The sequence below is a fragment of the Typopeltis vanoorti genome, chromosome 13 (genome assembly GCF_054136105.1).
Source record: "Typopeltis vanoorti isolate ZY-2024b chromosome 13, IOZ_Tvanoo_1.0, whole genome shotgun sequence".
NCBI classification, from domain to species: domain Eukaryota; kingdom Metazoa; phylum Arthropoda; class Arachnida; order Uropygi; family Thelyphonidae; genus Typopeltis; species Typopeltis vanoorti.
This window is the reverse complement of record NC_143561.1, coordinates 85771319-85797653: the sequence shown is the minus strand read 5'-3', so window position 1 is coordinate 85797653 and position 26335 is coordinate 85771319. Positions and strand designations below refer to the sequence as shown.

The 26335-nt window shown below is 35.5% G+C and overlaps 1 protein-coding gene across 2 annotated transcripts in view; it reads right to left on the bottom strand.

The window, feature by feature from the left end:
• The window catches only part of LOC150100331 (uncharacterized), a 154848-nt gene that overhangs the window by 59559 nt on the left and 68954 nt on the right, over nt 1-26335 (bottom strand). For both annotated transcript variants that reach the window (XM_090402836.1, XM_090402835.1), the window contains exon 4: nt 12957-13041. In XM_090402836.1, the coding sequence (XP_090258962.1) occupies nt 12957-13041 (85 nt within the window). The remainder of the gene's footprint in view (nt 1-12956; nt 13042-26335) is intronic.

Sequence of the window (26335 nt, the reverse complement as noted above, 5' to 3'; positions counted from 1 at the left end):
GACAGCCTCTATTTGGCCTGAATCCAGCTTGTTCTTCACCAAGCTTTTCTTCCACAATTCTTCTCAACCGTTTCTCAAGCATACTTGCTATATATCTTACCAGGAACACTCAGTACAGAAATACCTCTGAAATTCTCACATTCAGTTTTATTTCCCTTTTTATATATAGGTACTATGAGACCTCTACTCCAATCATCTGGAATTCGTCACTCTGTCCAGGCCTTCTGAACTAAGCAGTGCAGTCACTGTAAGACTTTTATACCTCCATACTTGAGCATTTCTGATCGAATATCATCTACTCCAGCTGCCTTTCAACATTTCAGGCTTGGATGGCTTTTTCTATTTCAAGTATGGATATGTATTCTTGACTACATGCCTGGTCAGTGTTTTTTACCACTGTGCTGTCATCACTGCTTGTTTCATTTAGTAATTTTTTGAAGTAATTACTCCATACTTCAAGGATATCTTTTTCTTCTGTTTTCATGTTTCCTTTATCATCTCTAATTCCTTTTATTGGTGGCAAGATATTCTGGACAACCTCCAAAATATCTTGCTACCTTCTTGATATTTATTTTCTATGTTCTTACCAAAGTCCTCCCATGACTTTTGTTTAGCTACTTTTACACACTGTTTAGCTTTTTTACATTTGTCTCTGTATTCTCTAAGAGCAGAAGCTGACTTATTTGACAGGAACTTTTGATATGCTTTCTTCTTTTTCTTCACTGCCTCTTTAACTTCCTGTGTCCACCATGGAGTTCTGATTTTTCTATCCTTACAGACAACTTCACCACATGCATCTCTGGCTGAATCAATCAGTGTTTTCTTCAGGGCTTGCCACCGAATCTCCAAGGTTTGGTTGCTGTTCTCAAACTCTTTCATTTTTTCTTCAATAATCTTTGTGTATTTTAGTCTACAGTTCACATCTGAGAGCTGCTCAACTTTTATTCGCTTTAAAACTTTCTTAAATGTTATTCTTTTCAATATGAAATTCAATTTTTTCCTGCTCAAGACTAAATAGTGATCACTTCCAATTTCAAATCCTCTGTACACTCTGGTGTCCTGCACCAATGAGAAAACATCACTATCAACAATAACATAGTCAACGAGACTTTTCTTATTCCTTGCCTCTTCTCTTCATGTAAATTTGTGCACATTTTTATGTTGGAACATTGTGTTAGTAATAACCAGTCCATGTCCTGAGCAGAAATCCAAGAGTTATTTGCCATTATTATTAACTTTGCTCTTTTCTCCAAATTTTCCCAATATATTTTTGTATGTCTGACAATCATTTCCTACTCTGCTATTTAGATCCCCGACAAGGACCAACTTTTTCTTTTTCATTGTGTCAGCTGCCTTCTCTCTAACGCCTCAAAAAATTCCTCCACTTCTAAGTTAGTAGAACCTTCTGTGGGATCATCATAGGCACAAATAAGTCTCACTGTCCAGTTCCCCATTCTCATATTTGCCCACATCACTCTACTCGAGACTGCCTGCCATTCAAGAAGATTAGCCTCGTATTTAGTGTTGAATACTATGGCTACTCCTTCTTTTCCTTGATTGTTATTGCCTGAATATAACATTTTGTATTTATTGCCTACGAAAGATCTCACCAGTTTTTGGCTTTTTTGTTTCAGTCACCCCTATTATGTCGATCTGGTACTTATCTAATTCCTCAACTAGATTCATTTCTTTGTCATTCAGGCTTCTTACGTTGATAGTACCGATCTTGAACTCTGGTGATGTTGAGTTGGGGTGGGTTTTAGGATTTGTTCCAGTAGCTGACTTTTCGCAGTTTGCCCTGGTTCCCCTGGTGAAAACAACGGGGGCCTTGTTTAACCGGGCAACGCCCCTGTCAGCATGAAATTCTGTCATCTTGTACCATCATTCTATATTTTGGTTTATGCCAATAAGAGTACAATTTAGTCAGCTAAATCCCAAATTGCCAGCCCATCGTCATTCGTTCAGTATCCAAGTAGATACCCAACAGGATGCACTACAAGAAGGAGAGGATTGGACATTAGGTCAGAAGCCCTGTTAGTTTCTCCACATTCCTTTATAGGCTATGTGAATCTCCTCTCAGTTATATAGCTTTGACCCTTAAGCACCCCAAATATTAATTACTGGTTTTGTAAGAAACTGAACCTGAATGATGGCTGTGACCATGCATCTAATTAAAGGTTAATATGAAGTAAGACCTTCTTTTACTACAACTACTGCAGCAATCCTACAGGGCATACTTTCCCCAAGTGCACAATAGTGATCAATGAGAATTTTGGACCATTCTTCCTGCAGGCATGCAATGAGGTCCTGGACTGTTGTAAGATAGACACTCCTTAACCTCACCCAATGCTCTAATTCATCCCACATATGTTCAACAAGGTTGACATCGGGGCTCTGTGGTGGCCAGTAAGTGTGATGACATTCATGTCCACACACACTGCATGATTACAGCAGCAGCCACATGACAGTGCATGGTCTTACTGAAAGAGAGAATGGTCAGTTCCATAGAAATGTCAAAAAGTAGGCTGCATTGCAATATCCAGAATATTCAGATACCTCTAGGAGTTCAATGTTCATGGCACTGTAAAAATAATCATAATTAAAATTCTGAATATTTTTATGAATTGTTTATGTTAAAATATTTATTAGTTTTAGTTTCATAACACGCATTGTCGGCACTTGCGATGTGCCCGTTACTGAAATTGTTTTGTTAAAAGTGATATGTAAAGAAGTTAAAAAATTGATGTACTTACTGGATTTAATATTTGTATTACTTACAGGAATTTTATTGTAATTGAAAATATTAAGTTTTGTGTTTTTATGAAGACATTCTCTTTTGTTGCTAACAGAGACAACGTGTCAGCCATTACACCTAGTTTCTTGCTTGCCATTTTGAAGGAGTGCGCATGCTCACCGAGAAGTTTTATATGTGATGACAGCTGACAAGTTCGGTATCGAAGCAATGGGAGAGTAAACAAGACAGCGTTCGGAAGGAAATTAGAACACAGGCTGGCAGATATTTAGGTTCGGAGGAACTTAAGTTTTTTATGTGACAGTCGGAAGAAAATTAATAGTATATTCCGAAAAAGGAATCGTGGAACTATTAAGTTTCAAAGTGGAATAAGTACTGATGAACAAAAGGAAAATATTGCTATATGCATTTTAAACGGAATATTGGAGGAAAAAACACTAATTGAAAGATTAATAGTAGATTCCGAAAAGGGAATCGTAGAACTATAAGTTTTTTTTATTTGAAGAATTAAGACTGACAATAAGCATTTAGTGAATAAAAGAAGAATTTGCTATTTACGTTCTAAAGGAATGTTCGAGAAAACTCTGATTAGGAAGTTGCATCTGTATTGATGACGCCAGATCTGACTATTATTTCTACTGAAATAATAGGAAGAATTAAGGTATGTTGCATAAGTGATGAGAAAGGATGCTGTAAAAATGAAGAATAGAGTCATATATCTATTGAAAAGGGCCTTGACAGAGAAAGAAACTGGCTATGAACATTTTTGTGATTGTGCAAACAAAGTGTTTAGTATAGTCTTAAGTGTAAGTTTATTTTTAAAAGGCCTTGGATCTAATTAATTTGTAGTTAGTTATGTAAAGTTGTTTGAAGTGTATATATATTGTTTTTATTTTATTAAATGTGTTTATTTTGTATTTTGTCTTGAGTCAGTGATTATTTGGATTCTGAAAGAAAGAGCTAAGATCATTGCACCAATTGGAGTGAACCCTTGTGCATATAATAACATATAGGTACACTCGGAATAAAAAAAATAATTGTTAGAAATGGAGATCATCTCTATGGTAGGATTAATAATATTATGATAATATCTATAAATAATCTCCTCAATATAAAAATCCACCAATTATTAACAGCACCACAAAGAGAGATCTGAGGCCAAACCTAGAAAAATGGGACCATATTGTCACATCACCACCACCACCAAATTTCATAGTTGAGGTTATGCACTCTGGTAAGAGATGTTCATCAGGCATCCACTACACCCATACCTCTCTTTCTGCTCAGTATAAAGGGTGTAGTGTGATTCGTCACTCCATAACACAGCTTTCCAGGCTTCCATGTTCCACTGTACATGCTCTTTGCACCACTCAAGATGACGATGCACGTTGGTTTGAGTAATGTGGAGCTTGCATTTTGCGGTCCTACCATAGAAACTCATGTTGTGAGCCTCAGCTATGAATGTTTTTGTGCAGATTCATGTTCTAGTCAATGCCCAAAATGGTAGTTTTTACATATTATCATTCATAGCAACCTACAGTCACATTCATTGAGTGTGTTGGGGGTGTCCATTGCAGGCAGCACTTGCAGTTGACTGCCTATGCTTCCATCTCAGTATGATATCACTGATTGTTGACCTGGGATATCCCAATTTCTCAACAATTTGCCAAACAGATAGGCCTGCAACATGGCATCCTATCATAACACCTCTTTCAAATTCATCTTGCAGCCATTTCACTGGGAGACAGTTGCAGTGACTTGGTAGCATCATATTCCTCCAATTTATACTGACTACAAACATGTGACTTGTTACATGCCATGATGCACCTTGCCCATTAGGGTGTCTGCTGACTTCTTTTCAAGCAGAATATCTTCAAGTCAAAAAAAAGAAAGCCATCACTGCTTAAGCAAAAAAAAAAAAAAAAAAAAAAAAAAAAAAAAAAAAAAAAGCATGAACACTATTTTCTATGTGAAATAACAGACTAAGATAAAATCTGAGCTCCATATATATATGCTGTGGTTCTTGCATTTATAAATCTCGTAAGGATGTAAGCTGTGAGCAAGCTGAGAAAAAAATCATTCCCATCTGTTTTTCAACATCTTGGTGGAGAAAAAGAATCAACACTACTGATTCTATCCTAATTAATTAATGGAAAATAGAAAAAAAAAAAAAAAAAAGAAGATAAACGATGACACAACTACCTCTAAAGTACCTAAATCTCTAAGCAACTGGTCGCTAGATGAAAATGAAAACAGAGAAGAAAATTACATTAAAATTTTTGAACAACTTCAAAACTCAGAAGGTGAACCTTGCTTGACAGTCAAGCTAAGTTGAATGATTCTGTTTGAGATTTAAATCTGTCATAAACAGAATTTCTAGGATCTGCATTACAAGGTTGAAATATCCTTCCTTCCTTCCCTTCTCATCCATCCCTTAGGATGGGCTGAGTTCCCTAAGGAGAAGTTTATGACGAATTAATGCAGCCAGCTCGTCACTTCTCTGCTGCATCCCCTAAGGACAAGTATTTATGACTGTAATCCATGTGTGTATGTGTGTGTGTGTTCATGGGGACGGTTTGCCCATTCTGAGGGACAAAAAACCCAAGTTTCCAGGTGTAAAATCTTCTACCTCCGTATGAGACCAGATAACTCACCTTTAGTCAAAAGAGACCAGCTAAAAATTCCTCATGTCATAGAGAGGAATCGAACCCAGGTCTTTCCAACCAAAAGGCTTCGTCTATACTGACTGAGCTACAGAGGCTCATTTGCATCACCAACTAACTTTTTTCAGCCTGCGAATTTCCTTCTTTATTGTAATACATGGGATAACTGGACAAACTTGAAGAATGGAGCTGGTTCAATGATTCTTTCAATACTGTTATTACATAACAAAAATATAGCCATCAATATCAGAGGACCATGCTACTCTCGTACATGAAACTTTGGAGTGATTAGAGTTTATAGCCAAACAATGAAGTCAGAGCTTCTGAAAATATGACAGTCTTCTTAGAAAATTCAATATGAGAAATAAAATGGAAAATACATCATACAGTTATTATTATTGTACAGGCACTTCCAAGTAGTCTAAAGACTCATCACTGGAGATCCAAACTATCCATACAATATCTATCATACCTCTCCTTGAACCCATTAACAAACTGCTCACAACTGACTCCGGCAACCCATTCCATTCATTCACAACTCTCCAAGTAAAAAAAAAAAAAAATCTAGTCCTCACAACCTTACTAACTACACTCTTACTCAACTTCCAGGAATGATATATTGTTCTGTGCCTTCTAGTGCAGAAACATTTCCCCTGCATCAATCATATAAAAACCTTTAAGTAACTTAAATGTTTCTGTCACATCCTCTCTTTTTCACTGAACAACCAACTTCTACAACTCACCAATCCTAAGTCTATCCTCACAGGATGCATTCAACAGATCACTCAGCATCTTGGTCAGTCACCTCTGAATCCTCTCCATCACTTTCTCATCCTCCCAAGAAACCCAGGAGACCAGACCTGGGCACATTAATCCAGATTTGGATGTATCGAGGCCTTATAAAGAGGAATAACAACTTTCTTATCTCTCCTTGTTAGTGTGTGTTCTTGAACAGCCAAGTAATCTTATGAACTACCTTGGCAACGTAGAAAGTATTTTACCTTGGGTATAATAAATGTTAAAGATACCAAGCTATTTTAAACCTGGTTTTACTCCATTTCCCAGACAAATAAGTCATGCTTGCTTACTTGGGAAATGGAGTAAAACCAGGTTTAAAATAGCTTGGTATCTTTAACATTTACCTTGGCAACCTTAGCAATATGCCCTTTTAAACTTCAACTCTCTGTCTACTATCAGTACTATCACCAAATCCCTAGTTTAATCGTCTATTTCCTGGAATCCAGTTCCATCAATGTGCTACACAGATTGTAGTCAACCCAAAATGCAGAGCTTTACATTTCTACACATTAAACTGAACCCCATTATATATTACATCCATACTGACAGACCATTTAAATCATCCTGTAAGCTCTCACATCACCTTTATTAAGTATTATCCTATCCAATTTTGCATTATCAGCAAACAACTGAATATTTCCTTCCAAATTACTTTCTATATCATTTATATACAAATTAAACAGTAGTGGTCCTAGCACTCAACCTTGAAGCACACCACTAGTCATCAGCTTTAGCTTTCTTTTTTTCTTTGGAAAATGCTAATTTCCTAAAACCTGAGGGATGACTGAACTCTGATCTTAGAAATAACGGTTAAGAAGGCTAATAATTCTACTGTCAACAAGAGAAAGTGATAATGAATATTGCATAACATTTGCACATTTTAATTTTGCCTATAAAGATACAAGTGAGAATGTTTGAAGTGAGGCCTTTTGAAACACAAAAGTTTTCTTCACTTTAGTTTTTTTCAGATTATTCACAATATTATATAATTTTAACTAGGACTTGTGTTTGAAAAGTAATTTCACCTTAATTTTTGACAAGTTGTTTTGACATATCCTTAATAAAGTTATTAAGGTTATGTCAAATTTCCTTAATAACTTGATAATAAAAAATGGAACAATTAATATTGGTTTATGATTATATTTCAATGGAGTCTGAAGTCATTATAGGAGACCCACACGATCTACACAGTCATCTACTATACCTTTCCTTAAACCCATTAATAGACAAAGAATTCATAACTGATACCGACAACCCATTCTATTCATTCACCACTCTCCAAATAAAAAATTGTCCTCACTCCCTAACCACAATCTCACTCAACATTACCTCTGCGTCAATTGTATAAAACCCTTTAAGTACGAGGAGTCTCTAAAAACAGCATCATAGCTAATTCCAATTGCAAGATGGTGGCTGCCATGTGAGCGTGGTCTAAAATAGGTGTCTGTGAAATTATGTTTTTTTTTTGCAAGCAAAAGGAGCTTCACCAAGTGACATTCACAGCGAATTGGTTGCTGTATATGACGAAAAGGTGATGTCAAAGAAGCAGGTGCATTTTTGGTGCAATGAATTTAAAGAAGGATGTGGTGACATTAAAGATTGACATCAGGAAGGTAGGCCTTTATTGAGCAAGACAGAAGATGACATTTTGTGAATTAAGGATGTCATTCTTGAAGACAGGCAAGAGAAACCATGAAATTGCAGAAGTGTTGCACTTAAGTCCACTGTTTACAAAATTCTGTTCACAATGTAATTTTCTTTCGAAAGATGTGCTCTCGCTAGGTGCCCCAACAATTGTCAGAGGAACACAAGACAACATGTATGAGGATGTGTCTGGAGAATCTTTTGTGATACAACAACAAAGGTGAGGATTTTCTCATTTGCTTAGTCACGGAAGATGAAACATGGGTTTATCACTTTACCACAGAGAGCAAACAAGACTCCATTACTTAGAAACATCCACAATCTCCTGTGCGCAAAAAATTTGAAAGTGTTCTCACTGTCTGAAAAGTCATGGTCAGAGTGTTCTGGGATTGTCAAGGCATTCTGTTGTGGATTTCTTGCTGAAGGGAGGAACAATCAATGCAGAGCATTCCTGTGCAATGTTGGACATGCTGAAAGCCAACATTTCAAGCAAATGACCAGGACTTCTGACAAGTGCAGTGATTTTGACGCATGACAGTGCTACTCCACACACACTGTGCATGTTCACTTATTTTTTGATGTGTATAATTTCAACTTCTTGCTATTAAACATCCTTGAGAAAAACAACGTTTTACTTTCTTTTCAGAAACCCTTTGTAACTTACATTTTTCTATCATATTCTCTCTTTTTCACCTATCAACAAACTCATGAAACCCACAAATCCTCAATCAATCCTCACAACAAGCATTCCACTTGGTCACTTCCACTACTTCATCTCCAAGAAACCTAGCTGACCAGAAGCACAGTAATCCAGATGCAGATATATCAAGGCCTTATAAAGAGGAATAACTTCCTTATCTCTCCTTGTTAGTGAGTTCTTCAATAGCCAAGTAATCTTATGAGCTACCTTGGCAACCTTAGCAATATGCCCTCTAAACTTCTACATTGTCTACTACCACTCCCAAATCCCTAGTTAATCATCTATTTCCTGGAGTACAGTTCCATCAATGTGGTACAGCTTATAATCTATTTATCTCAAAATGCATAATTTTACATTTCTCCACATTAAGATCCCCATTATCTTTTGCTCAAACTGATAGGCCATTTGAATCATATTGCAAGCTCTCCACATCGCCTTTATTAACTATTACCCTATCCAATTTTGCACAATCAGCAAATAAATGAATATTTCCTTCCAAATCACTTCCTATATCACTTATGTGCAAATTAAACAGTGGTGGAGCACAGAGCCTTGTGGCACATCACTAGTTGCCTGCTTTCTCCTGAATTCTGCTCCTCCATATACCACTTTTTGATATCTGTCCAACAGCCACCCTCTTATCTACATACCCAGTGTCATATCCATCCCCATTTGTTCTAATTTGCATAACAGAGTTCCATGTGGTATTCTGTCAAATGCCTTTGCAAAATCCAGAAGAATCATCATATAGCCATTTCCTTTATTTGAGTCAGCTGTTACGCTATTATAAAATAAGTCAGTAAATTACTAAGACATGACAAAGCCATGTTGTTTCTCATAAAGTATCATATTCTTATCTACCCATTTTTGAATTTTCTTTTTGACCAACTTTTCCAATACTTTTACCTCCTGAGATACTTTAGTCTATAATTTGCTATTGTAGTCTTAGAATCTCCCTTATGCAAGGGAATTTTGCCTTCTATCCCCCTGTTGGAACTCTACCAGAGCTGAGACTTAAACAGCCTGGTCAGAGACACTGCTAGTTCTCTTGCATTTTCATTGAACATAAGCTCATATCCCATCTAATCTCTCAGTCATATTTACACTGATATTTTGCAATATTGTAATCCTTCCATCCTCTGTTCTCACATCAGTCCCTGTCATCTGGCACAGCAATAAGCTCATCTGAATGATATATCTTTGCAAAGTAATCAGTAACACAACTGTTTTTTATGTTTGTCACCTCATTACATCAGAACTCATTAAAGTTATCCTTTAATGATCTGTTTAAAGTGATCTGTTGGTAATGGTGGTACAAACACTGGACCTTTTCGCAAAGCCCCCCCCCCAAGAAAAAATCTAATGTGTAAAGTTGGGGAATGTGATGCCTATGCTACAGGTGCCCCTCTACCAATTCATCTACCTGGAAAATAGATGTAGAGGTATGACCTTACGTCTGTCAGGTAATGAGGAGGTGCTCCATCTTGCTGGAAATGTAAGCATCTGTTGTGGTCATCGTTATCTAATTGTGGTATTAGGTACCCAGGTAGCATGTCCTGATACACACCACCAGTAATGGCAGACTCGAAAAAAAAAAAAAAAAAAAAAAAAAAGGGTCTATACTTTCTTCTTGCTTATGGAGCCAAGAATGTTAGCCTTTGGGGTGATGCGAACATGTTCTACAATGGCATGTGGATTTTTGCTTCCCCAAATTCTGCAGTTGTGAGTGTTTACTTGCCCACTTATGTGAAAAGTGCACTCGTCACTGAAAATGATCATGTCCAAAAAGTCCTCATTTTGTTCTATCCTACTGATTGTATCTGTACAGAAATCCTGGTATATCTTCTTATTGTCTTTTTTCAAACGTTGTTTAAGGGTAAATTTTTAGGGCCTTAAATGTAGACGCTATTGTAAAACATGTCACATAGTCACATGTGGAATTCCAATTTGACAAAATGCTTGTCTGGTTGGCTTTACAGGCTTCTCTGGAAACTTTCTCAAACTTCTTTCACAACAACAACATCAGCAGCATGAGGCCTTCCCATTGACCTTGGATGACACACAGAATAGTCTTTTTCCACAAAATTCTTGTGTCACGTGTAGATTGTGCACCGACTAGGAGGTTCTTTGCTGTATTGCATGCAGAAATTCCTTTGAACTTAAGTTGCAAACTTTGTTTTCTCAAACCAAAACACACAACATGCTCGCTCTGCATCATCGAAAGTCACCATTTTCAGGTGTGATGTATCCCACCACTTAGTGTTGTCATTTGGTAATAAAGTTATATGACCAAAAATTGATGTATTTCACTACATTATGACACCCACTCATTTTTTGTAAGTCTTCCGTGTTATTCTCTGTTCTTCTGTAAATTCGTATACACCCTTTTGAAACACCCTGTATATATATGTGGACAAAAGAAGTACTGGATTGGATTCCATGAGAGGAGAAATGATCACGATAACTACCTAAATCACGATGGGTTGATGATATCATCAGATTTGCAGGAGTGACATGGGAAAGGAGAGAAATGGACAGACAGATAGTTTTGGAGAAATCTTGGAAAAGCCTTCATCCAGTAGTGGATTGAAAATGGCTAATGCTGATGATATATATCTTCTTCTCTCCTCAACCTATTGATTGGTGGGTAGCATGGGTGGTTGATAGTGATCTTCTGCTTTGTGCTGTTAATATATATATTTTTGTTAGTTTTATATTTTTCAAGAATCCTATTTTTAACAATAGTTATGATTACGAAGAGGGTAACAAATGTAAGAAGATAAGAAAATGGAATTTCACACCATGATTGGAATATCTAGACTATGCATATGTCATTGTAACTCTGATATACAAGCAGAATAAGAAACTCTGTAAAAGATAGCTGAAAAAAATGAAAGAACTTAAAACTGACCAACATACAATAGAAGAAATTAAGAATTTTGCATATATAGTTTTGACAAAGAGCCCAGAAGATAAAAAAAGGCCTACACTAACTTGGCAAATAATGACAAAAAACATTTCATATCATACCCAAACTTAAAATCTGTCATAAGACTAGTGATATAGATGGCATATTTTAAAAGAAATTAATGATGATTATGGGCTTGAAGACTGCGGCTTATCTGAACTCTTCCAAAACTAACTGTAAGCAGTTGTCAAACAGAGTTAAAAATACAAGTCTCCTCACTGATTCAAAATATCACAAGATGGAATGTTAGTGATGATTCACTTCTATCTCTCTCTCACATAGTCTTCTTTACTGGAAATCTTGGTGTTCTGAAGTTGGCTTGGTAATCAAAGATTTGTGTGTTGCAAAGTTTGATTAACAGGCAGGAGAGGGAGAGAGAGAGAGAGAGGGGGGGGTTAATGAAAGTTTTAATAAACACTTAGAACAAAAATGATATTAAAACAACTGATATAACCACAAAAAAGAACTAGTAGCAGTTATGATGGCAACTTATGTTCTTATATTATTATGCCCTTGTATGTTCTTTCTTGTGGTTATATCAGTTGCCTTAATATCACTTTTGTTCTAGGTATTTATTACAACTTTCCAGCTGCCACCTCCCCCCCCCCTTGTATAAGTTACTAAATGAAAATGTATAGGATAGATGCTGAAGAAATTTTTCATAAAAGAAAGAGAAGATAAGGGATCACCCTGAAAACTGTACAAGAATGTGGTTAAGTAGGGCATGAGGATAAGTTTTTTGTTGTTTTTGTGGTTCAGAGAGTGGAAAATGAGTAGACTGACTTGTCAGATCTACTCATTTACCTACATGAGAAAGTTTAAGGAGAAGTATGATGCATGTGATGGTTAGTGTGGGTCTATGTAACAAATGAAACAGTGCAGCTTCTAAACATTTTCCTTCATGAGAAATTATCATAATGATAATGATAAAATATTCCCAATCACGTATTTTGTAAATAGTTGGATCTCACTATAGCAAACACCATTATAACAAACTCGCTCACTATAACTACTAAAAAGGTCCAATCAAATCTCCACAGACACACTGTTAAACTAAAGGAAATTCACTATAGCAAACTATTCACATGGTCTTTAAAGTTGCTCTAGGAAAAGTTGATTCAGCTTTACCTAAGAAGTGTATCAAAAGACTCCTACTATTGCTTGCTAAATTCATAATAAATTTCAATTTACTAGTATGTTTAAATATTTATTAAAAAACTCATATTTCTAATTATCAATATTATTCAGATGCATTCTATCAGCAACATTTGCATTTCCAGCATGAGAAATTATCATAATGAAATAAACTATATACAATAAATTTGTGACTTTTTTTTTTGAGTTCTTTAAACACTGATTTCTTATGCTAAATATATTTTATAAGTCTATATAACATATTTCATATAATATTCAATTTTGTCCTTTATATACCTTTTTGTAAACGATGCATTTCCCGTTTCGCTCTTTTCAATGCTTCTATTAAACCTATATCTTCTGGCTGAAGATGTAGAGCTTGCTAAAAATAGATGAATAATTTTTATCATACTGCAAGAGATATAATTCAAAGACAATATCAAATTTCCTTTCAATGAGATCTGTATAAAAGAAAGCAATAAAAAATAAATAAATAAAGTATGAAAAACAAATTAGGAAAGAAACGAATTTTTCAGGATGAGCAAATACTATTCTAAATTTTTTGTGAGAAATTTGTATGTGTAAGAGATTTATTTACAATTAAATTTTAAGAAATTTTTTAAAGATACAGATATAATATGTTGGTTGAAAACCCATGCATATAGTAGCTGAGGTTAAAAACTGATTTAAAAAAAAAAAAAAAACCTGGTCAACTTGTTGGAATCAAGAAAAGTTATAGTGAAATTCTTCTAATAAATGTCAAAAATATCTATATGGGACAATAACGGCACAAAGTTAATAACATAATTTAACACTTTTGCATTTAAATAAACACTGGATATACTCAGAGATCTTTTGTGTGTGTGCGTGTGTGCGCGTTCAATGAATGTATTTTGGATGTTGCTATAGACGTAACAATATGGAGGGCAGTGCCAATGAAACATATAAAGAAATTAGCCAAGCAAATAAGAAAAGGGTGATCATTATGAGCGATTTTAATTATGGTAATACAGATTTGCATGATGAGATATAGTGAGTATCTAGAAGTAAAGTTTCTCACGTTTTTGAGGGGCAACTACCTTAAGCAGTATGTAACAGAAGGCACATGATTCAGATCCAAGATCTGAATGAAATGATCAGATCTTGGATCTGATCATTTCATTAGAGGATGTCATTATAAATGAGGTGTCGAATCTCCTGCCAGTTGGCGAGAGTGACCATGAAGTAATTACCTGGGTGGTCGCCAACTATATGAGGATTCCTGTGAAGGTAAGGTAAATATGAGGATTCCTGTGAAGGTAAGGTAAATATGAGGATTCCTGTGAAGGTGAGGTAATCACCCATGGTTCCTTGAACCATGGGTGATTACCTCACCCATGGTTCAAGGTTCATGGAAAATTCTTTGTAAGAAAACTCTTTACAGTGATTTTTTTTTTTTTCTTTGCAAACTGATGATTGATTTTACTGTGATAATGTAATGATCAAAATATATGAAACAAATGCAAAACAAGTATTTTAGAAAATGTGGTTTCTTTCTGTATTCTGCATTATTCACTTAATTATACTTTATTTAAAATGTTTATTTTTATTTTACTTTAATTTAAAAAAATTAATATTTTGTATTTTAATGATTAGTGAGTTCTCTGAATTTTGTTTATTTCTAAATAATTTATTCTTTTTCTTAAATAATTTATTTTTTTAGAAATAAATTATTTATTTCTAAATAATTTATTCTCAGATATCACAGGCTCTATAGATGGCATATTAATTTTTACAAAACTGGCATAGAGGCACAATCATGATATAAATCAGATTAAAGCAAAATTTCTAACTGCAGCTGAAGTAATAGTTTTTCCCTTATTCCCAATACCAGTATTCCATGGAACAAAGAAATTTTAAAACTGATATTGAATATTTGTCTTCTTGACTTAGAAAAAAGTATAAACTTTTTTCTAACTTTTTGTAAGACAACACATGTTGTGTCTCCACAACAGTTTTGTTTCAAAATTTTTTGAAACAAAACATTTCAATGATGAAATGTTTTGTTTCAAACATTTCAACATGTTTGAAACAAACATGTTGGAATGTTTCAATTCCAACACATGTTGGAATTGAAACAATTCCAACATGTGTCTTGTTATTCCAACAAGACACATATTGGAATAACACATGTTATTCCAACATGTGTCTCCACAACACATGTTGGAATAATTATTTTACTTATCATTAAGAAAGTTGTGTTTTTTTCATCATCATCATCATCAAATTCCTGCCATGTACCCTCAAGGGGAGTACAGTATATGATAGTACTACATGAAAAATTTACATCATTACTAACTTCCTATCTACAATTTTCTTCCAAATCAGTCTATTACTTGTCAAGACTCCAACATTATCAGCTCTTATATTTCTATCATCTAAGGCACTTTGTACCGTATCAATCCACCTATATATCTTGGTCTTCCTCTGGGTCTTTTTCCTGTCAACTTGCTAGAGAACATTTGTTTTGCTAATCTTTCCTCACCCATTCTATTTAGGTGACCATACAACCTGAGATTAGCTCTGCTAACGCATTCCTGGATGCTGACAATGTCAACTTCTTTCCTAATATCCTCGTTTTTAATATGATATTGCCATTGATGCCATCTGTTGACACCTCTGATCTTTCAAAGGACTCTCATATCTGCGGTCTCTAGTCTTTGGTTAAGTGTTTTACTTCTGACCTAGCTCTCAGATCCATAAGTTAAAACTAGTTTGAACACTCTCTTGTATACAGCTAATTTAGTGTTCCGACTAATTTCTCTCTTATTCCATATGAATTTATTCAATTGACTTCCTGCCATACCAGCTTTGTTGATTCTGTTGTCTATTTCAATATTTAATTTCATGCCTAAGTAGTTGAAATGTTTTACTTGTTCATTTACATGTCTAATACCACTTTCCTTCATAATGTGATCCATATAAATAATGAATAACAGAGGGGATAATGTACATCCTTGTCTCACACCAGATTTAACATTAAACCATCTTCCTGTACTTCCTTCAATTCTAACTGCTGACTTACAACTCAAATAAAGACTAAGTATTGCTTGATATAATGCCCCATTGACACCATATAACTGTAGAGTATTGAATAGCTTATCTCTCTCTCTCTTGGCACCTTGTCATATGCCTTTCCAGATCCACAAAACGTAAATACAGATTTTTGTTATATTCCCATGATTTCTCAACTATTTGTTGTAAAGTGAAGATCTGATCCTGACAGCCTCTATTTGGCCTGAATCCAGCTTGGTCTTCACCAAGCTTTTCTTCCACAATTCTTCTCAACTGTTTCTCCAGTATACTTGCATAAATCTTACCAGGAACACTCAATAGGGAAATACCTCTGTAATTCTCACATTCAGTTTTATTACCCTTTTTATATATATATCTGGAATTCGTCCTTCTGTCCAGGTTTCTTAACTATGCAGTGCAGCTGCTGTAAGACTTTTATACCTCCACATTTGAGCATTTCTGGTTGAATATCATCTACTCCAGCTGCTTTTCCACATTTCAGGTTTCTGATGGCTTTTTCTACTTTGAGTATGGTTATGTATTCCTGACTGCATGCCTGGTCAGTGTTTTTTACCTCTGTGCTGTCATCACTGCTTGTTTCATTCAGCAGTTTTTCAAAGTAATTACTCCTTACATCAAGGATATCTTTTTTTTCCTTTCATGTCACCTTTATCATCTTTAATTCCTTTTACAGCACTTTTTCCTCCATTTCTAAGCTTCTTCAACAACCTCCAGAATATTTTGCCACCCTCTTGATATTTATTTTCTATGTTCTTGCTAAAGTCTTCCCATGACTTTTGTTTAGCTAGTTTTACACAGTGTTTAGCTTTCTTACATTTGTCTCTGTATTCTCTAAGAGCACAAACTGACTTATTTGCCAGGAACTTTTGATGCTTTCTTCTTCATATTCACTGTCTCTTTAACTTCCTGTGTCCACCATGGAGTTCTGATTTTTCTATCCTTGCAGACAACCTCACCACATGCTCTCTGGCTGAATCAGTCAGGGTTTTCTTCAAGGCTTGCCAGTGAATCTCCACGGATTCGTTACTGTTCTCAAATTCTTTCATTTTTTATTCAATAATCTTTGTGTATTTTATTCTCCAGTTCACATCTGAGAGCTGCTCAACTTTTATTCACTTTAAAACTTTCTTACATGTTATTCTTTTCAATATGTAATTCAATTTTATCCTGCTCAAGACTAAATAGCGATCACTTCCAATTTCAAATCCTCTGTACACTCTGGTGTCCTGCACCAGGGAGAAAACATCACTATCAACAATAGCATAGTCAATGAGACTTTTCTTATTCTGTCCTGCACCAGGGAGAAAAATCACTATCAACAATAGCATAGTCAAAGAGACTTTTCTCTCTCCATGTGAATTTGTGCACATTTTTATGTTGGAACATGGTGTTAGTAATAACCAGTCCATGTTGTGAGCAGAAATCCAACAGGTATTTGCCATTATTATTAGCTTTACTCTTTTCTCCAAATTTTCCCAATATATTTTTGTATGTCTGACAATCATTTACTACTCTGCTATTTAGATTCCCAACAAGGACCAACTTTTTCTTTTTCATTGTGTCAGTTGCATTCTCTAAAGTCTCAAAATATTCCTCCACTACTACCTCAGTAGAACCTTCTGTGGGACAAATCCCACACAAGATTCAAATATTCAGGCATAAATAAGTCTTATTGTCCAGTTCCCCATTCTCATATTTGCCCACATCACTTTACTCGAGACTGCCTGCCATTCAAGGAGATTAGCTTCGTATTAGGAGTAGCCATAGTTGAATACTATGGCTACTCCTTCTTTTCCTTGATTGTATTGCCTGAATATAATATTTTATATTTATTGCTAAGAAAGATCTCAACCAGTTTTTGTCTTTTTTGTTTCAGTCACCCCTATTATGTCGATCTGGTACTTAACTGATTCCTAAAAGAAATGGAAGATAGCTCCATTTCTTTGCCATTTAGACTTCTTATGTTGATTGTACTGGTCTTTAACTCTGGTGATGTTGAGTTGGGATGTGTGTTCAGATTTGTTCCAGAAGCTGACTTTTCACTGTTCATCCTGGTTCTCTGGCGAAAACAACGGGGGCCTTGTTTAACCGGGCGACGCACCCAGCGGCATGAAATTTTGTTATGTTGTACCATCATTTTGTATTTTGGTTTAAGCCAATAAGAATACAATTTGGTTGACTAAATCCCAAATTGCCAGCCCATGCTCGTTTGTTCAGTATCTATCCAGGTAGATACCCAACACGGTGCACCACGAGAAGGTGAGGATTGGACATTAGGTCAGAAGTCCTGGTCGGTTCTCCGCATTCCTTTAAAGGCTATGTGGAGGCCACCTCTCAGTTATACACCTTTGACCCTTAAGCACCCCTATTTATTTATTATTATTATTATTTATTTATTTTATTATTTTTTTATTAAATTTTTTGTTATTATAAGTTTTAAGTAGATAAAAACGAATGTCACATTGAAGAGAACAGTTTTACCTGAAAAAGCTGCTCAGCTTTTACAGGTAAACTATAGACTCAATTATGTTTTATGTTTGGCAGACAACCAAATCTTGGAGTCTCCATGGCAAACGCTGAAGAACACATTGATTCAGCTAGGAAGTTGGTGTATCGTGAAGTTGTTTGTGAGGATAGAAAAAATAAGAACACCATGGTGGATACAAGATGTTAAAGACTAGAAAAGGAGAAAGCATGTCAAAAATTCCTAGCATACAAGTCTGCAGATGCCCCACCTTTACCCACCTTTATCAAAGCTACTTTTACCAAAGCTTTGTGTAGAAGTAGCTAAACAAAAGTTATAGGAACAATTTAGTAATATAGAAAATAAATATCAGGAAGGTTGTCGAAATATTCTGGAGGCTATTGAAAAAGCTTAGAGATGGAGGTCAGACTACTGCAAGAATAAAAGAAGATAAAGGTGACATGAAAACTGAATACTATGATATCCTAGATGTCTGGAATAATTACTTTGAAAGACTGCAAAATGAAACACGTAGTAACAGAACTGCAGTAGAAACTTTTCAAGAGGAATGCAAACAGTAGTACATAACAATACTTGAGACAGAAAAAGCCATCAAAAACTTGAAACATGGAAAGGCAGCTGGAGTAGGTAATCTGCAACCAGAAATGCTCAAATATGGAGGTATAAAAGTTTTTCCAGCAGCTAAACTGCATAATTCAGAGGGGTCTAGTCAGAAGATCAAATTCCAGATGACTGGAGTAGAGCTCTCTATAGTTAAAAAAATAAAATTAAATTAAATTAAAATTAAAAAAAAAACAGGAATAAAGGTAAATGTGAGAATCATAAACGAATTTTTTTACTTAAGTGATACAGGTAAGATTTATGCAAGCATTCTTGAAAAATGGCTGAGAAAAACTGTGGAAGAAAAACTTGGAGAAGAACAAGCTGGGTTCAGGTCGAATAAAGGTTGTCAAGATCAGATTTTCACTTTATGATAAATAGTTATGACAAGGATCTGTACTTAAGTTTTAGTAGATCTGGAAATGGAAAATGCAGATGAAAAGGTGCCCACAGAAAAGCTTTTCAAAACAGCACAATTACATGATAAATGGAACATTATACAAAACAATATGTAGCCTTTAATTAAGTTGTAAGTCAGCAGTTAGAATTGAAGAAAATTCAAGATGGTGTGATGTAAAATGAGGGATTAGACAAGGATACACATTAGCTCTCCTCTTATTCATCATTAGCATACTTCTCTGCCCTTCCTGTCTATCCTCCCTGAATAAACTCAATCCATCACATTCTATTCCTGTAACAATATTTACAGTCTCACTAAAGACTGTAAATGTATTTAGATGGTAAATGATTTCATGTTAGCTTACATTTTCAGGTTTGAAAAGTACTGTGTCTGATCTCTACTGTGTCTAACAGGGCTTATGGATTATGTAGACCCAGAACTTCTCCCATTTGAGATGAGAGCAATAAATCACTTCTGTTGGCCAGTCTCACTAGATAGTATATAAGACTGTATTGTCAAGTACACTCTTCTGTACATAAATGACCTTATCTCATACTCCATCAATTGATAGCATACTCCATTTTTCTTCTTTGTTTGACAGACCTTGTAGTAACACCAATATTCCAAACACTAATCTTTCTGCCACTCTCTGTGTGGTAAGAACAATTTTGTAAATTTCAATACTACCAAAGCACATGTCTATTTTATTTCTTTCAATAAAGATGTCATTTTATTATCATTAACATCTGACCTCCATGAAGTCCGAGACACTCATCATGGGATGTACACACCATCACACACAAAACTCATTCTATTGCACCTTAAACTGATTCCATGTGTCTACATTCAGAACATACTCTACTCAGCCAATGCATTTCATTTACCAACCACTCTCCATGCAAAAAACCTTCTCCTCACTCCTCTGCTACTCTGCTCACATATTCCTTATACAGTTTCCAGGGATTGCCTCTTGCTCAACCCCTCCTCTCCCCATTCTATGAAAAATGTTTTTCATGTTAACCTAATAACAACCCCTTACTAACTTGTATGTCTCAATCATATCCATCCTCCTCTTATTCACAAGGCTTTGCAATTTACATTCTTTCAATCTGTCTTCAGGCTCGACATTCCAAAGACCACTTATCACCTTTGTGAATTTTCTCTGGACCCTTTCTAACATATCCTCATCACAATGAAAACCCAGTGACCAAATATGTGCACAATAATCCATTATGAAGGCCTTATACAATGGAATCATAACCTCTTTATTTCTATACAAAAGGTCCTCCATATCATTGCCATTATCTAATATGAAGGCTTCACAACTTGTGCAATGTGGCATCTGAATTTCAGGTCATTCTGCTACCACTCCCAAGTCTCTCATATCCTCTACCTCCTTTAAAGTTTCTCCACTAAGTGTAAACTTTGCATCCCATCACTGCTTACCAAATTTCAAAACCTTACTTGCAACACTGTCCCAACAGTTTCACTTACCTGCCCATTCATACAATCTATTCAAGTTCTCCAGTAAGACATCTGCTTGACTTTGCATTGCTCTCCCCAATTTTGCATCATCTGCAAACAGTTGCATATCACCAGTTAAACCCATCCCAATATCATTAATATATAAACTGAACAACAATGACACCAAAATGGATCCCTGCTGCACACCACTACTGACTTTCCTCTTTCGTGATGCTGCATCCCCATATACAATTTTCTGATACCTATCTGACAGCTAGCCACAGATCGAACTCACTAATCTGTTATCCAATCCCATCCATTTCAGTTTATTTAACAGCTTGTTGTGTGGCAGTCTATCAAAAGCTTTTGCATAATCTAAGTATAGTGCTGTATTATGCCTCTCCCTTGTAAAAGACATCTGTTACTTTGTTGTAGTACATACATAAGTTGGTAAAACTCCTTAACAAACCCATGCTGACAACCACAGATTATACTGCTTTTATCTTTCTGCAACTCTCTGGTGTGGTAAGAACTGTTTCTGTATCCTAATTCTCACCAGTCTCTCCAAAACCTTAACCACAACAATAGATATACAAACTGGCCTATAATTTGAAACCACAGCCTTATCACCACCTTTATGAAGTGGAACAATTTTACCTTTTTTCCACTGTATTGGATCCTGTGCTGTCATTATTAAACAGACATGCCAATGCTACTGCCAATTTCCTGGACATGTGGATATGTCTTCAAATCCTATTGCCTCATACATAAGCTTATTTATTTCCTTTATTTCCTTATATAACACTCTGCTCACTCACAATTTAGCCATCTTTTCCAACTTCCTCTACACTTGAACGTATCATGATTTCATCCTGATAAGGATGAAACACCTTTATAAATTGTTCACCAAATACCTCAACAATGTCTTCTGCAGCAGTTACCATTCTACCATTTTCATCATCTTACCATAATCATACCGTAACTTTTCCATAATTCTTCCTTCTACTTGCAACATATTTAAAAAAACTCTAGTTTTTCTTGGCCTGATTTGCTAATTTCTGCTCATACTGTCATTTTGCTGTTCTTACCAACTGAGTCACCTTCCTGGACTGTTCTTTATACTCCTCATGCAATTGATCACTATCATTATTCATCTTGTGCTGCCTCCACAGTATCCTCTTCTTCCAAATTCCATGCTTAATCCCTTTATTCAGTCTTTCAATTCGGAATACATTTGCAAATTGATGCTGATAAATATCTTTCAGTCAGTTCCCAAGAAGCATTTATCTCGCTTCCACTTGACACCTCATTCAATGCTATAGCTCCAAGCTGTCTCCTAAAATTTTTCATAATCACCAGCCTTGTAATTCCACATATATCCTTTCCTCACAGAAGTCTTCATATGGCTGGCCACAACCCTAGGTGATCACTTCATGTGACACCTAGGGTTGTGTGACAGTGTGTTTTGACGAATGGTCGGAAAATAAGTTTCAAACAGAGAGCTGAGATTGACTTTTGTGTTAAACTTGGTAAAAGTTTTACCGAAACGCATCAAATGCTTCAAAAAGCATACGGTGATGAATGCTTATCTCGTACTCAAGTTTACAAGTGGTTTAAGCGATTTCAAAGTGGTCGTGAGACGCTTGAGGACAATGAAAAGCCAGGCCATCCAAAAACTGGACTGAGCAAAGTTGACATCCAAAAAGTGCGTGATTTCATCAAAGAAAACCCGAAATCGTCCGTGAGATTGACTGAAGATGAATTGGGGATTCCAAATTCAACTGTGCACAACATTTTGAGTGAGAGTTTGGGCCTTCGTAAATTGAATTCGCAATTTGTTCCTCACAAGTTGACCAACGACCAAAAAATGTATCGAATTGGACACTGCAAGGACCTCATTAAAACCACTCATAAGGATTGAAACTTCCTTGAAAACGATCATTACTGGCGACGAAAAGTGAGGTTTTGAGTATGAGCCAAAAACAAAGCACCAGAGTACTGAGTGGAGACCACCAGAAGAGAGACATCCGAATAAAAGTTGCTTGGAGAAGTCAAAAGTAAAGACAATGCTGATTTGTTTCTCCGATTCCAAGGGCATTATCCACAAAGAATTCATTCCGCCTGGCCAAACGGTCAATAGTGAGTTTTATCTCAATGTTTTAAAGCGATTGATAGTGAGAATTCGTCACATACAGAATGAATTGTGATGCAGGCAGCTGGTCACTTTTGCACGATAATGCACCATCTCATCGTTTAAACATTGTGAGACATTTTTTGAGCAAAAACCAAGTTTGCATGTTGGATCACTCACTGTATTCACCTGATTTAGCACATTGTGACTTCTTTCTCTTCCCCAACTTCATTTGCTGATGAAAGGAAAGCGATACAATGCCATTGAAAATGTTCAAGCGGCAGTACCCACGACCCTCAACAGTATCCCAAAAACCGATACAAAAAACTCATTTAACGAATTAATCAACCGTGCCAAACGCTGTATCGAAACTGAGGGAGAGTATATTGATTGAAATAAATTATTTAAATAATTATAATTGGCCTGTATTTTATTTTCTATCAAAATTTCGGTTTCTTTTTGGACTGGACAGAAGGTGTGTGTATGTATGTACACACACACACACACAAAGAAACTATAACATATTTGAAAATACTGATTATCATCTATATAGGAAAACAACTTTCAGCACAGGGAGGGGGGGGGACTTATTATCACACACACTACTTAAAAGATAGGAACTTGGAAGCTTATACAAGTTATTTAGTAGTGCATTAAATGGAATACATTTAATGTTAATGAATACATAAATGCTACAATATAGATGTACCATCTTCTGCATTTTCATTAATTGTGATTAATCATCATCATCATCATCATCATACGTATCAAGGATTTAGGCCTAGTATGGCCTGTTCCGGCCTTAGAAGTCATCGTTGAATCATTTAAGAGGATGTCCTGGTTTTCTTTTTCCTAATGGCTTGTACTTTAAGGCTTGTTTTGGTAATCTTTCTGTTTTCATTCTTTGAACGTGTTCCGTCCATCTATGTTTATATTTTTTAATTTTTTCAATTACTGGTTCTTGGTTTAGTTCTTTCATAATATCTTCATTTCTTTTGTGATCAAATAGGGTATACTTTGCAGTTTTTCTCATAAACTTCATTTCTGCTGTTGTTAATCTTTGTTTGTCTTTTTGTTTTATTGTCCAGAGTTCGCTTCCATACATTAAGACCATTAGGGCTAATGTATTGTATACTTTTAGCCTGGTTTGTTTTTGAACTAGGTTTGGTTTAAATATAGAGTTAATTACTCCTGTTATTTTTAAATATTTTGCAATTTTTATGTTTATATCTTTTTTATTTTCATAAGTGATCATACATCCTAGGTAGTTAAATGAATTCACCTGTTCTAAGATCTTGTTATCTAATACTATTTTAGTTCTTGCTGGATCTTGTCCTTTAAAGGCCATAGTTTTTGATTTTTCCGTTGATATTATCATACCATAATCTTTGGATATCTCATTTAGATTTAAAATAGCTTTCTGTAAGTTATCTTCAGAATTTGTAATTATTATTTGGTCGTCTACAAAGAGGAGAAGTTAACTGTTTAAGTTAACTGTAGGTGAAAGTTTAATTCCTTGATGTAAATTTTTACTCCATTTTATTATTATTTCATTTAAGTAGATATTAAAAAGAGTTGCTGAGAGGGGACATCCCTGTCGGATCCCTTGGTTTATCTCTCTTGTATATGATAGCTCATGATTTAATCTTATTTGTATTTGATTATTTTCATATATACTTGTGACAGCTTTTAGGATATTATTTGGTATTTGTCTTTCTTTTAATATGTTAAATAATATGTTTCTTTTAACTTTGTCAAATGCTTTTTCAATTGTGATTAATGAGTTAATGAAAATTGTATAGTCAATAAGCACAACTGCAACTCACTGTATACTGAATTTGGTTTGTTTACCTAAGAAAGACGTGACATTATGTTTTTGTGTTTCTGTAATAACAATGAGTTCTATCTACAATATGGCACACAAGTCTATGTATATTAAGTATGAAATAGGTGAGGATCCAAAAGTTGAATTATAAGATCACCAGTACTTCAAAGCATTCTGCTTTTGAGTCTTACTTAACCACATATATGAGAACTACATTTTTAAGACCAAAATCAGCAATATTTTAGCACATCACATGCATGGCAAAGTACTAGTTCATTATTAAAAATACAACTGAAAGCTAAGGATTACTTCTTTCATCATCAACCAATGCCTGTAGGTGTCTGCTGCCATTTTGATACGATTCTTCCATTGCATTTTGTTTTGTGCAAGATGACTCAATTTGTGTATAGAGTTTCTGCATCATTTGACGATATCATCGCCCCCATTTCTCTGTTTGGTCTTCCTCTTTTGTTCTTTCCTTCAATCATTCGAAACAGCAACGTTTATAATTTTCTCTCATCATTCATTCTACATATATGGCCAAATAGACGTAGTTTACTTTTGATTATTTTATGGATCAGGTTTTCTTTTGGTTGTATTCGTCTGTAGATTTCCTCATTGTTCATTCACTTTCTGTATCCAGCTTATTCTCAAGATCTTTCTATAGCACTTCCTCTCAAATGCCAATATCCTCCTTTCAGATTCTCTCAGGAGTACCCAGGGCTCGCATCCATAGAGTATGATGGTGAAGATACAGGTTTCTACAATGCTCAGTTTAGTTTGCATCTTCATAGCTCAGCTCTTCCATATTTTGTCCATGGCTTTTAAAATAGTTGTTGCTCTGACTATTCTAATTTTTATCTCTGTTTTGGGGTCCAAGTCCTGCATCATGTGGCATCCAAGATATGTGAAGTGTTCCACATTTTCCAGTTGAAATCTGTCTATCGACTCTGTTCAGTAACTCCTGTTGTCTGAATATCATTGTTTTAGTTTTTTCAAAGTTGACATTTAGTCCATATCTTTTTCCTTCTGTGTATAGTGTTTGCAATGTCTGTTCCAGCCATGCTGCATCTTCTTCAATCGCGACGATGTCATCTGAAAAGCAGAGGTAGTTTATTCTCATGCCATTTATTGAAATGCCTCCACCTTCTTCTTTAATCTTATCTAGTGTTCTTCCCAGATGTGTGATGAAGATGATTGGTGATATTGGGTCCCCTTGTCTTGTGCCTTGATTAGTGGCAAACCAATCTCCAGCCTCACCTGCTATTTTGATTTTTGCTTGTGCTTGGCTGTTTATATCTTTCAGCAGGCGGATCAATTTATTGTCCACACCATAGGATTCCAAGACAGTCCATGTTATATTTTGGTCAATATTATCAAATGCTTTTTGGAAGTCCACAAAACAGCAATATATCTTTTTGTTCTTTCTTTGAGCTTTCTCTGCTAGTATTCTTAGTGCGAGTATTTGTTGCACTGTACTTCGATCTTGTCGAAATCCGGCATGCTCATCCAGAAGATGTGCCTCCATATGTCCCTTCAGGTGCTCTGTTAGTATTTTCATCAGCACTTTGCCAAGATGACTCATTAATGCAATAGTTCTGTAATTGGTGCATTCTAAAGCACTGCCTTTCTTATGAAGAACAACCAAGACCGATTTTTTCCACTCTTCGGGGGCATACCCTGATCTCCATATTTC